This window comes from Nematolebias whitei, chromosome 11, assembly GCF_014905685.2.
Source record: "Nematolebias whitei isolate Nwh7 chromosome 11, NemWhi1, whole genome shotgun sequence".
NCBI classification, from domain to species: Eukaryota; Metazoa; Chordata; class Actinopteri; order Cyprinodontiformes; family Rivulidae; genus Nematolebias; species Nematolebias whitei.
The window spans coordinates 39,930,208-39,943,127 of NC_056508.1; the positions used below are offsets into that span (position 1 = coordinate 39,930,208).

Genomic DNA, 12,920 nt, shown 5'->3' on the forward strand with positions numbered 1-12,920 from the left:
AACCAGCTGAGGACGGTTCAGTCCTACTCCGGTATTATTCCTGGAGTTGAATATAAATATAATAAATATAAATAAACTGAAGACGCTCCAAGCAGAGAAACTCTCAAAGCCAGTGGTCATTTTATTTTGTAAAAACATCAGAGTTTGAAACAGCAGCTCTTCTGAAAGCCTTAAAGATAATTAATTAATTAATTGATTATTAGTTAGTAAATTAATGTAACTTTGTTGTTTTCTAGTTTAAATGAAGTTTAAAAAAAAACTTCTATAATGCAAACAGTTAAGTAACAAACTAAACTATTATAACTATGAATTTATTAATAACAAACAGTCAAATGTGGTTAGACCCCACCCGCGCTTAAAAAAAATAAATATAAATTAAGCAAACCATCCTATAATAGTCAAAGTTCATGCTCAATAATCCAGGTAAAAAATCCAACAATGTCAGGTCATCTGGACGGTTTCTTTGTGTTGAAATTTTTCGTCTTTCATCCAAAGGACTTCATCAGTCTGAGGAGCCACAACAAGCTCAGTCCTAAAAGCAGCACACTCAGTGGACCAACCAGTTTGATGGTGATAAAATGGTTTCTGGAGTCCACCCTCTCCCCCAACAACTCATCAGAGGCAGCCATGGCCACAGTGGTTCACAACATCAAAGTTCATGCTCAATAACGAGTCGATGGGGGAGAGGGCGGACTCCAGAAACCATTTTATCACCAACAAGCTGGTTGGCTCACTATGTGAGTGTGCTGCTTGTGGGACTGAGTTTGTTGCAGCTCCTCAGACTGATGAAGTCCTTTGGATGAAAGATGAAATGTTTCAACAAAAATAAACCATCCAGAGGACCTGGGCGGCCTATAATAATTTTTTTAAACCTTCTGTGCTCAATCAGAATCACTTTATGTTCAAACTGCTTGATCACTTCATGCAGCATCCGTGACTTTTCTGACTCCGTTAACTCCAGATCTTTAAACATAATTCAGTTTTTCACCCAGCTCTGTTGTAAATGCAACATAAAACTGACATAATCAAAATAATTTATGCCTGGGTTCCTTTTTTAAATATCACTTTTAAGATATTCCTTTTCTTTTCTTTATTTTATCTCGTGCCTGTGAAGAAAATAAACCATCCCAGCAGGGTGGAGCTTTTCCTGCCGTTGCTCTTAATAATTTATGTACATTTTTGTAGCCTTCAAAGCCAAATGCAAGGAGGATGTAGAACGGCTTGTTTGGACGAGGAAACAATCATTAGAGTCACAATAAGAAACACACACACACACACACACACTACTTATATAATAACCCTACAGCTGTTTTGACTGAGAGCTCAGAGTTTCTCCTGCTCTGCTCCTGACTGAACATTTCATTATTTATGGTGCTCAGATGTGCCGTCTTTTCCCAGCTGAGCTGCAGCAGAGCGCAGTGAGCCTCTGCCTGCATGTTACATCCATTACGGTACTCCTCGGCTGATGCAGTGGAGCCAGACAGCCCGATGGATCCGGAGATAAAGAAGAGGAAGAGGAGAAGAGAAGCACAGATTGCTGCAAACCCAGACTTCACCAGCAGCTGAGTGTCCATCACCACAAAGGTACATTTAAATATATATTTATATTTACCTCCAAGACAAGTTCGGTGTGCATTTTTTCTCTCTGATTTATCAGTGTTCTGTATTTTTTAAACCACAGCACCTTTTTTTATCATGATGGTGAAAAAGAGCTCTGATGTGGTGAAGGAAGACAGAGAAGTCCTCCTGGACCTGGACAGCAGGGGTGAAGCCCAAACCACAGACGGCTACGGCAGCCTGCAGAACGGGAGCTTCATCCCCCCTCGATACGTAAGCTCTGGTTTACTTTTGTCCCCCCACTGCTGCAGGGTTTTCTCTTCACAGATCATGTCAGAAAAACCTGCTGCCTGTTATCTACCTGGATGATGGAGCTTACAACTCTTTTGTTTTTCTGAAGCACTTTGGCCTTGGTTGTCCTCAGGCTGATTCTGTGAGTAGCAAGTTGACTATGTGGCCTAAAACATTTGATTATAATACACGATGATTGATTGTTTTGGACGGGTGGGCCCTGTTTGCATGTGCCTACTTCTGAGATTCACACAGGAGATTGGCTTGAAACAGCAGTGAAGGCTACTACCTATGGGACAGATCTTTTTGGCAGGTCGTAGACTGAAGAAGTCCTCTGGATGTGGGGACGAAACATTTCTTACTTATGAAACTGGTCCAGATGACATAATTTAACATCTTTTGTTGTTGTCTACCTGGATGATTGAGCTTGCAACCCTTTATTCTGCTGCCTGTTCAGTGCACGGCCTTTAAACGGCTCCGTTCCTACTTTGAGTGACTCAGATGTTGCATGTGGAGGTGAGTCCTGGAAGCTTTTGGCCTTCATGTGACGTCCACTGGAGCAGAGCAGGAGACAGAATTAGCTTGTGGGAAACATTTGACTGTCCTGGAAGCTTGTTTTCTTTGTTGTAAAACGCTCAGCGATCTGTCCCGTCCTTCTGGGCTCGTTGCTGCACAGTGAAGGCTTTTATGTGATGCAGTGTTGCACAAGAGTTTGTGGTCGGAGCTCATCAAAAAGGCAATTAAATGTTCACGTGCAGAGCTGAAGAAATTCTTTCTGCAGCAGCTTGTTTCTGAACGGCACATTTTGATAACGATAACGAAATCATGCTGTCTGTTCCAGCTTTCTGCTGCAGCTGCCGATGGAGGTCGTCATGGCGATGATGCGGTCGTTATGCACAGCAGTACAAATAACCAACCAGTTTCCCAGCTGGAGAACTACTTCAGAGATGGAAGAACTAAAATAGGTAGGCAGGAGCACCTCGCTCTGTAGCACACCTGTGGGCCAAACAATCCATTCAACCTTCTCTCTGAGTTTAGACTTCGTGCTGGTGTGGGAGATCCGATCACGGAGGAAGCGGCGAGGGAAGGGGAAAAGTGAGGTGGTCTGTGGAGAGGGGGAACTCCTTCCCCCTGAGGAGAGCAGCAGATCCGAGCGAAGGAAAGCACAGCTGGCTCAGTGGAGAGAGAAGTTTGTTCAGAATCTGGAAAGTGCTGGACTGCTCATGGAAAAGGTTCCCCGTTTTATTTCTGATTACGTTTTAAATTAAAATATATGTATTTTTATACTCGTCAGTCAACAACTTCTGTGTTGGTTTCTTTAGGAGGAAACCGCAAACGAGAAGAAGACGATTCACTTTCTTAAAATCAGTGCCCCCTGGGATGTTCTGGTTTATTATGCTGAAGAACTGTCTCTTCGAGCTCCACTGCAGGTCAGTGATGCTTAATATTCAATATGTGATCATTTAATTATTGATGACATTAACTGCATTCACCTTTTAGCACATATGGATCTACGGTGCTGGGATACATTAAATAATAATAATAATTGTGCTGAAAATAAGCAGAATCTTTGTGTCCTCTAGGAGGCAGTGTAAGTTCCTCTTGTGTTAATTAATGGAGAGCAGGTGTATGGAGGATGGAATGTGACAAAATTATGGTAAATAAATAAATAATAATGAAATGTATCATTTAATTATTCAATACATTGTTAACATAATTTCATGACGACTTTGGAAGGTGGAATGTGATGAAATTAAAGAACTCTAAATAATTTAAAAGGTACATGTATTTATTTCATGGGACATTTAATTAATTAATTGTGTATTTAATAATTTGAATGTTTAATGATTGTATTGAATAATTAAATGATACAGTTCATTATTATACATTTATTTATTTAATTTTGTCCCATTCCATCCTCCATATTTTAGGCCATGTTTTACAACAAAGCAGCCCAACCTTTTAAAAGTTAAGGTTTTTTATCTGTGCAATGATAAAAAACAACTATGCTGACTCGTTAGCCTGGAGGACAAAACATCTATGATTTATAAAACGTATCCAACATTTAAATTAATAAAATCACAGTTTGTTGGTTCGTCAATGCAGGGGAATTTTCTGGATCTCGTTTTTTTTTTTCCTTGTTGTCGTTTTTAAAGACGAGCTGCGTTTACTGACTGCGTGGTGCTGCTGAGCACATGTTGGGGTTTTAACAGCCGAATCACCTGCTTTCAGCTCAGAGCAGCCGAACCCCAGAGATCACTCTGACCTCATACTCGTTTCAGCTTTGGACCAGTTCGGCCAAATTTGTTAAGAATTTATTAATTTTCTATGTTATAGACAAGAAAATCTCGATCATCTTTACAATTATTAACATCATAATTTTTTTATTTAATTACAGCTGTTTACGTAGTGGGTGACCTTTCCATTTTACTTCTGTAAGAATGTTTTTTTTTTCTTTCTGGGATTACCATAAAAAAATTGAAATTTTAAGTTAAACATATGAACCACTTTTGGATACGTTGTCAATAAATTACCAACACATCAATGTCCCTTTTATAGCAAGTTTCAATCAAATGTAGACATTGAAACATTTTACATGTTTGAATAACTTTTTTTTCTTCAGTTTAACTGAGATTTTTATCACTTAAGTTATTATGTTTTTATTTGTGCACAGATTGGATTCAAAGCAAAAGACCAACCATTTATTTATTTATTTTTTATCATACTTGAACTACAGGGCCTATTATTAACAATGTATTTGTGTTCATAAAAAGTAACAATTAAGGTTCTAAAATGTATTTATTGTGTTTTCATTCAGGCTCAGCAACATCTGGACCTGAACACATCTGCTGGGGTGCTAAACAGACTCTATATACCCAACGCCATGATGGAGTCGGTGCCAAACAGGCCGCTGGACTACTACACCTGTGCCTTTCGCAAGTCCAAGATGAGCAGGTGAGCTCAGGTACACTTCAGTGAACGGTGAGATCATATCATGTAAATGTATTTTAAAGATAATTTGCTCGCTTTAGATTTCTTGGCTCTGAAGACCGTGAGATGTACTTCACGAACACACAGAGACACCGTATCGTAAGAAACACGACAAAGCTTATGGACTGCGTATTTTACTCACAGAGCTCACAGCGTTTTGTATTTTTCAGGTTTATGAGGTTTTAGCTCAGACGGTTTACGGCAAAAGGAAGAAGGCTGAGGTTGGTGTGGAGCGGCTGCTGAGTGAAGGCGCCTACACTGCAGCGTATCCTCTGCACGAGGTGCAGGACTGTTAGCTGCTCTTTGGCCCCTGTCGTTTCCTTCACCAACCATGTGTGTTCTGGTTCCTGCAGGGACCTTTTCAGCTGCCGAGTTACCAGATCCGTCCTGACGAGCTGAACCAGAGGCAGGTTCTGTTCTACTACTGGGCCCGCTGGTGCAAATGGTACAAGTACCAACCGCTGGACCACATCAGGGAGTACTTCGGAGAGAAGATTGCACTCTACTTTGCATGGCTGGGTACACTTATTTTATCCATCCATCCATCCATCCTTCCTTCTGTCCATCCATCCATCCATCCATCCTTCCTTCTGTCCATCCATCCATCCATCCATCCTTCCTTGTGTCCATCCATCCATCCTTCCTTCCGTCCATCCATCCATCCATCTTTCCTTCCTTCCGTCTGTCCGTCCTTCCATCCTTCCTTCCTTCCTTCTTTCCTCCCTCCATCCCTTCCTTTCTTTTTTGGTATATACAGTTGTTTCCACAGAATTTACTTTATTTCCAGATGTGAGTGTTTTCCATGGGAGCTGGTACCATTAACAAAGAGATAATTGCAGCGTGCACAGTGGCAGCAGAAAACATCATTAGAACCATCATCTCCAGCTCGATGTGTGCAGCATTAGTGCGGCGGGTGGTGTAATAGCCTATCCCCCCACCACCACCACCACCACCACCACCATCACAGCTGAGAGCTGCAGACTAATGAAGCTCTGTGTCCCTGCAGGTTTCTACACAGCCTGGCTGCTGCCGGCAGCTGTGGTGGGAACCCTGATCTTTGTGTCTGGAGTCATGACCATGGGGGCCAACACACCAGCGTGAGTCTGCAAACTAAAAAAAAAAAAGACATTTAAAATACAGATAGATAAATCTGACTGCAGTATTTACCTGAGCTGAGAACGCCGTCCTCTTTTCTGCAAATAAACAGCAGTTAGGTTAGATTTGATGCATTTGCAGCTGCAAGGTTCAGCACTTACTGTGCAGTTATGAGATTATTATTGATGCACCGAGAAAGAGAGGAAATAAACACACAGCATCTTTTCCTCTGAGGGATGCTATGACTTCTGGGAAAATAAACTCATCTTTTTGTTTTTATTTAAAAATAAGTATGAATAAGTGCAATTCTGCAAAAGCAGATTTTACTCTGTAATAACAACAAGCTCCATAATTACGTAGTTATAAAGTCTGTGACAGGTTTATTACATTTATACATTTCTAAAGGCTATAATATTTCTTTTGTACCAACAAAACAAATGATTTATGTCTCATAAGAAGTGAGTATACTTCTATAAATATATGCATTATTATGTATTTTTTTGCCTTTACTTTGTTGAATTGTTATTATTGACAGACATCTCATAACTTGGTGTTTTAATTGCAATTATTCAAAGAAAATAAAGTTACACAAATAACTTTGAGAAAAAAGTAACCAAATGTTGCACATTTGTTGACGCTGTCCACTAAAGAATAATTATTTTGTTTGACGCAAACTTTTTCTCAGTTACAAATATAATCAGATGTTCGATACTTTAGTTGTGTTCTGTTGCTTTTGTGTTAGCAAACTTTTAAACTGTAGTGAAATGCTCCGTTGATGGAAATTTTGTACTTTTTATTTGAGTTTAAAAAACTCGGCTGAGAAAAGTTGTAAACGAAAGCTCAGTGTCTGTTTTCCTGCAGCAAGCAGGCACACTAATTTAAAGGTTTTATATTTTATTTAACTTTCAAAGCAACTATTTTTAGTGGGGGAAAGTTTTTAGGCGATCTAATAAATTGATTAGCTCTCAGTTGAACATTTGTGAGTACATTGGGCATATTTATCCAGACATACGGTAACAACCTGTTTGTGTCAACAGTGAGGACATTTGTAAGAGTGGAGCTAATTACCTGATGTGTCCACTCTGTAAAACATGCATGGCCTGGAACATGTCTGAGATCTGCACCATGGCTAAGGTAACCCACACCCAGAGTTTTTACTGGAAACCAACTTGGTGCAGACTCACCGGCTGGAAGCTGAGTCGTACTTCTTGTGTTGCAGTTGGGGTACCTGTTTGACCACCCAGGTACCGTGTTCTTCAGCGTGTTCATGTCCTTCTGGGCTGTAACCTTTCTGGAGTACTGGAAACGAAAGATGGCGACTCTGGCTCATCACTGGGACTGCATGGACTTCCACGAGGAAGAGGTATCAGGGTTATTTGTTGCTTTAATATGAACATCAGCAGATTGATGTATTTGAATCCTTAACTGATTTAACTTGATGTGGAGATTTGACACTTTATCCGTGCTGCTGATTATCCGTGCTGCTGATTATCCATGCTGCTGATTATCCATGCTGCTGGTTTCTTAGCTGCTGTATTCATACCCATCTGCTCACGACAGACTCATATTCAGACTGCTGTTTAATATTGTTTAGCGTATTTTTTTTTTTCATTTAGCCTTTATTTATACAGGTTAGTCTCATTGAGCCACGAGAACTCATTTTCAAGAGAGACCTGTTTAGGGAGCACATGGTGGGGGTTAAGGGCCTTGCTCATGGGCCCAGAGTGGGGCGAATGAGGGTGGGGGCAAGTGTGGGTGTTTCACCTACCCCACCCACAATTTTGATGTTGTCGGGGCCGGGGCGTGAACCGGCGATCTTCGGATCACAGGCCCACCTCTCTAACCTCTGCGCCACCACTCCCCCAAATTATATATATAAGTATATTTTAGATTCTTGCATCTGTTCCTTTCTGGATGTAACTGGGACCTTGAGTACACAATTTCATTCCACTTCATGTGAAATGAAATGTGATGCGAATGACAATAAAGCCACCTTGAATCTTGATTGCTGTGAGTTGATAACTTTATGAATTGAGCAACAAAGTTGAATAGGTTTGTGGCTTCCTTTCAAGGATTACTCAAAATGTTGATGTTTGTGAACCTTTCTTATTGAGAACAAAGAAAAATGCTGCAGACTTACAGCAAAAACACACATGTTGTTTAAACACATTATAAAGAAACCTACTGTTTTCTGTCAGGAGCGTCCCCGGCCAGAGTTTGCTGCCACGGCCCCGATGATGGAGCAAAATCCCGTAACGGGGGTCAAAGAACCCTACTTTCCAGAAAAGACGAGGCTGTCCCGTATGTTCACCGGCTCCATGGTCATCATACTGATGGTGAGTCACACCCGCTGCTGTTTGAGATGATGGTGTATCAAGTACTCGGGGTAACAAAGACAATTCTTGTACTGTTACATCACTGTGAACTCCAATCTGACTGTTTTTATGTCGTAAAGTACGTCCTGTAGTTTACGCAAACAGTAGTATTTCACCAATCTGACAAAAAATTAACTTTGTTTTTTTACACTATTCAGTGAAGAGTCTTGGCGTCTCTTGAGCTCTTCTTTTAATAAGCTTCAATACAACGAGGGCTCGGACACCTGCCATCTGTTCTGCCAAACAAACACTGCTGTGAAACTGAAACCTTTCTCTGACGCTGAAACCAGGTCGTGCGCCCGCAGGCTTAAATACGACCGGATGATTTTAGACAGACTCTGTAACTCAGACACAGAAAAGAAGATCCAGTGTCCTCCATCCTCCTCCTGACAAAACTGACGGTGTTAAAGATTTGACAGCGCAGCGCGGTAGACCCTAAAGTCCATCAAAATCACACTTGTGGATACAGCATGCAATGTGCTAACTAGATAAATTGCATTTACTGCGAAAATGCAGTTTGCATGCTTATTGCAGAAGAACTTGCTGAGAAACAGCTGAAATTAGCTTAAAAACATGTTGCAATGTAGCTGAAATTGAAGAACAAGCCTAAATTAGCAGAAGAAGTCAGAGGGAATTCATATTTGCTGAAACTGGTTTAAATATTCAGAATTTAGCAGAACTAGCTAATAAAAGCTGAAATTAGCAAAAAAAAAAAAAAAGACTGAAAAGTAGCTGAAATGCAGAAAGAAACGTAAACTACTAGAAGGAAGTGGAAAGAGTTGAAATGACTAGAAAAATGTGGAATTAGCTGAAAAAGCTAAAGTTAGCATAAAATAACTGAATAATAGTGGAAATAGCAGAAATAGCTGAATCTAGATAATTAAACTGAAAGGAGCATAACAAGCTTAAATTAGCAGACATAATTTAATTAGTCTGAAGGTAGCAGAAATTACAATGAAAAACCTGAATTTATCTGAAAACAGCTGAAATATACCTAAGAAATGCAAAAAAAAAAAATAGCTTAAAAGATAGAGCAAGTGTAAATTAGCAGAACAAAGCAGAAATAACACCTTTGTCGAATTAGGCTTAAAGATGCAGAACTCCGCACAAAGAAGTGGAAATTATCTGAAAAAAAGCTAAAATTAGCACACACACAAAAACAGCTGAAAAGTAGCTATAAAAAAGGCAGAAAGAAGCTTAAATTACCAGAAGGAAGTAGAGAGAGAACATTTTTGCTGAATTAGGCTGAAAAAAGTTTAAATGAGTACAAAAATGTGGAATTCATTAAACAAGTTAAAATTAGCATAAAAACAGCTAAACAGTAGCTGAAATAGCAGAAGTAGTTGAAACTTGCAGAAATAAGCTGAAAGGAACATAACAAGCTGACATTAGCAGAAAGAAGTTAGAAGAAGCACAAAAATGTTGTAGTTAACAGAATAAAGTTGAAAGGAGCACAAACAGCTGAAAATCAGCTGAAATTAGCTGAAAGTAGCTGAATTTTTTTTTTAAACTTTGCACAAAGAAGCTGAAAGAAGCTGAACTGAACAAAATGTGAAAGGTGCAGTAAAATGTTGTAAACAAATCTAAAGATGTGAAGGATGTGAAATGAGCTAAATTCATTTTCTATGAGAAACAAATGTGGCAGAAAAGGCTAAATATTTCAAAAAGCTAAAGTTGCACCAATACCAAAATTCATAGCAGGATTGTCCTGAAAGAGCTGAATGTTTTTGATTTATGATTTGTTGAAATATCACAAAAATACTGGATCGAGAAAGATGCCAAAATATTGAAGGAAGAAAAATGGCTCACAATAGTGTGAATGCTTCATAAACATTCACACTATTGTGATTCAGTTTGAGCACAAGTTCGCTTTTAGAAATAGAAAATAAAATATACCGGTCAGTCAAACCCACAGGATGAATATGTGCTGTAAAAATGTGTTATAAAGAGTTACTGCAGGGAGTAAAGGCTCTTGCAGCTTTTGCTCCCTGCAGTAAATTTGTGTTCAGGAAAAGTGAAGCCAATATTTTCAAAAGATTCCCCTGAGGAAAGGTGGAGGAGGCTGGAGTTTTCAAACAGCAATGTGGGGTTGGATCAGTGAAAAAAGCTGCTTTACAGATGACTACAAAGGATTAGTTGTCACCACGAACATTCTGAACTTCAACAATACCACCAATCCTTCAGGTGGAAATTTTTCCTCCGTTCTCGTTTCTCCTTCTCAGCTTTGTGTGGTGATGATCTTCCTGGTGACAGTAGTGGTGTGCCGTGGGATCATCAGCGTGATGATGTACCATACGGGGAGTCCTGTGCTGCGAACAGAGGTATTCTGCATGTAGTAGACATGTAGGTTTAATTTGTTATCAGAAATAGTTCATGTTTTTCCTTTAACAAATCGAGAGAAAATTCATCAGATAACAGCCGATAACAGAAAATGACAGAAGGCACATTGATGTTTGTCTACATGTCTGCTGATGTGGCCTCTTCTCCAGGCAGGGACTATAGCCAACATCTCCAGCAGCGTCGTAAACCTGGGCCTCATCCTGCTGATGGGGCAGGTTTATACTGCATTAGCTGAGCAGCTCACCAAATGGGGTAAGAATCACTTCTGTTCTGGAAACCTTTAAAAATTATGGTGGTTTTCACAAAATCAAATCGACTAAACATCTGCCTTTTGTGCCCTTTAGTGGTTTCTTCTGCTATGCAATTAAAATATTGAATATGAATTTAGATTGACACAAAAGCCAGTTTTTGCTGCAAAGGTTTATTTGATATATTAATGGAATAATGCTGGAAGCTTATTATCTAACGCAAAAAATCCTGAACTATCCAGATATTTAGTTTAAAAAAACGGCATAAACTTCTGCAGATGGGTGCAGCCTGATGGGAAAAAAAAGACAAGAATGAAAATACGACGTTTTCTTTAACATCACGTTTATATTTGTGTTGCAGAAATGCACCGAACTCAAACCCAGTACGACAACGCTTTCACCTTCAAAGTCTTCATCTTCCAGTTTGTCAACTTCTACTCGTCTCCGTTCTACGTGGCTTTCTTCAAAGGAAGGTGAGACGTAGGTCAGCCACAGGAATCATACGTGAAAACGATGATCGCATTATAACAATAATTGTTGATCTTTTTGTACGATTAGGTTTGTGGGTTATCCTTCAAACTACGGAACGTTGTTTGGGATGAGAAATGAAGACGTAAGCTCTTTTTTTTTTTCATCTGTGCTCCTACATCTGGCTGTTATTTTGTAAATTCATAGAGAAAGTGATTGTTATGGTATTGCATATTCAAAACTGTAACAACAAAGTGGCTCAGCTGAGTTATATTTGTGTGCTTGATGGTTACAGTGTGGTCCTGGTGGTTGCCTCATCGAACTGGCTGAGCAGCTTTTCATCATAATGGTGGGGAAGCAGCTCATCAACAACGTCCAGGAGTTTATTTTACCGTACGTACCGTCTTTTTCTAGAAGTGCGAGAGGCGGGGTACACTCTGGACACGTCGCAAGTTTGTTCACAGGGACACATTCACACACTGACTCACAGCCAAGGATAGTTTAGTTTCCAATTAAACTAAAATACATGAAGGAACGCAGAGTACCTGGAGAAAACCCACATAAGCAGAACATACAAATCACACACACAGACCTGGAGGTAAAACTGCAGCCTTCTTGCTGTGAGGCGACAGCTCCAACCACTGCCCCACCGTGGTGCTGTCAAACCAATCGACCGTAATTTCCAGACCATTGAGCGCACACGGATATAAGCTGCGCCCACTAATTAAAATAATTATAATTTTCTGCATATCTAGGCCGTGCTTGTGTATGAGCCGCAGGTGTTTACATTGTAACTTGAGATATTTACACAGAAAGATTTTTTTTAACGTTAATTAAATACGTATCAGTAACATGCACATTTTTATTTTTTTTTCTGAACCGTGCCTGTAACATGGCTGGTTTAAAGAATAAATTAATTTAAAAAATGGTAGCCTACCTGGAAATCCGGCCCGGCGGATTAACTGTAATTACATGCCCAAAAACGAAATAATAAAAAAACTTACTTTTTTTTATTAAGCTTTTACTGCTTTTGTAAGCAAATCAGTTTGACATGATATTTTAAAAAACATATTTCAAAGAAAGGAAGATATTAGATTTCTTGTTTCGCCAAATGGATATTAACATACAAAACAAATAGCCTAAAAAAACAACAACACTAACAACAAGCTATTATACAGATGAACAAAAATATTTGCAGAGCAAAATTATTTGGAAAAATATAGAACAAGGAAATTTTAATTGAACGCGCTGCTCGCTTCGGCTTTAGTTCAGATGCTGCAACTTCCTTCACCGCAGATGACAGCAGGGTGCGGCCGGTGATCAGCTGATCCTTCTGAGCTTAACTGGACATTTTTTTTAACTATTTCAAACGGCCGGTCAGTCCTGCCTCCTCCTCAGGTCAGGTCAGATTTTTATTTATTTTTAAACAACATTTATAGCAGTCCCTCGTTTTTCACAGGGGATCCGTACCCTGAGGTAAGTGAAAAACTGCGAAGTAGGAATAGTAGTACAAGTAGTAAGTAGTAGTTTATTTTAGTATTTATATATACATATA

At 39.5% G+C, this 12,920-nt stretch overlaps 1 protein-coding gene across 1 annotated transcript in view; it reads left to right on the plus strand.

The window, feature by feature from the left end:
• The first annotated feature begins 1,695 nt into the window (after positions 1 to 1,695).
• ano11 (anoctamin 11) overlaps positions 1,696 to 12,920 on the plus strand; it is a 17,163-nt gene continuing 5,938 nt past the window's right edge. The window contains exons 1-17 of the mRNA XM_037684347.1: positions 1,696 to 1,830; positions 2,690 to 2,813; positions 2,887 to 3,080; positions 3,171 to 3,278; positions 4,667 to 4,803; positions 4,881 to 4,938; positions 5,010 to 5,120; positions 5,193 to 5,358; positions 5,846 to 5,936; positions 6,972 to 7,068; positions 7,154 to 7,297; positions 8,133 to 8,270; positions 10,532 to 10,630; positions 10,799 to 10,901; positions 11,259 to 11,370; positions 11,456 to 11,510; positions 11,661 to 11,758. Of these exons, the coding sequence (XP_037540275.1) occupies positions 1,696 to 1,830; positions 2,690 to 2,813; positions 2,887 to 3,080; positions 3,171 to 3,278; positions 4,667 to 4,803; positions 4,881 to 4,938; positions 5,010 to 5,120; positions 5,193 to 5,358; positions 5,846 to 5,936; positions 6,972 to 7,068; positions 7,154 to 7,297; positions 8,133 to 8,270; positions 10,532 to 10,630; positions 10,799 to 10,901; positions 11,259 to 11,370; positions 11,456 to 11,510; positions 11,661 to 11,758 (1,970 nt within the window). The remainder of the gene's footprint in view (positions 1,831 to 2,689; positions 2,814 to 2,886; positions 3,081 to 3,170; positions 3,279 to 4,666; positions 4,804 to 4,880; positions 4,939 to 5,009; positions 5,121 to 5,192; positions 5,359 to 5,845; positions 5,937 to 6,971; positions 7,069 to 7,153; positions 7,298 to 8,132; positions 8,271 to 10,531; positions 10,631 to 10,798; positions 10,902 to 11,258; positions 11,371 to 11,455; positions 11,511 to 11,660; positions 11,759 to 12,920) is intronic.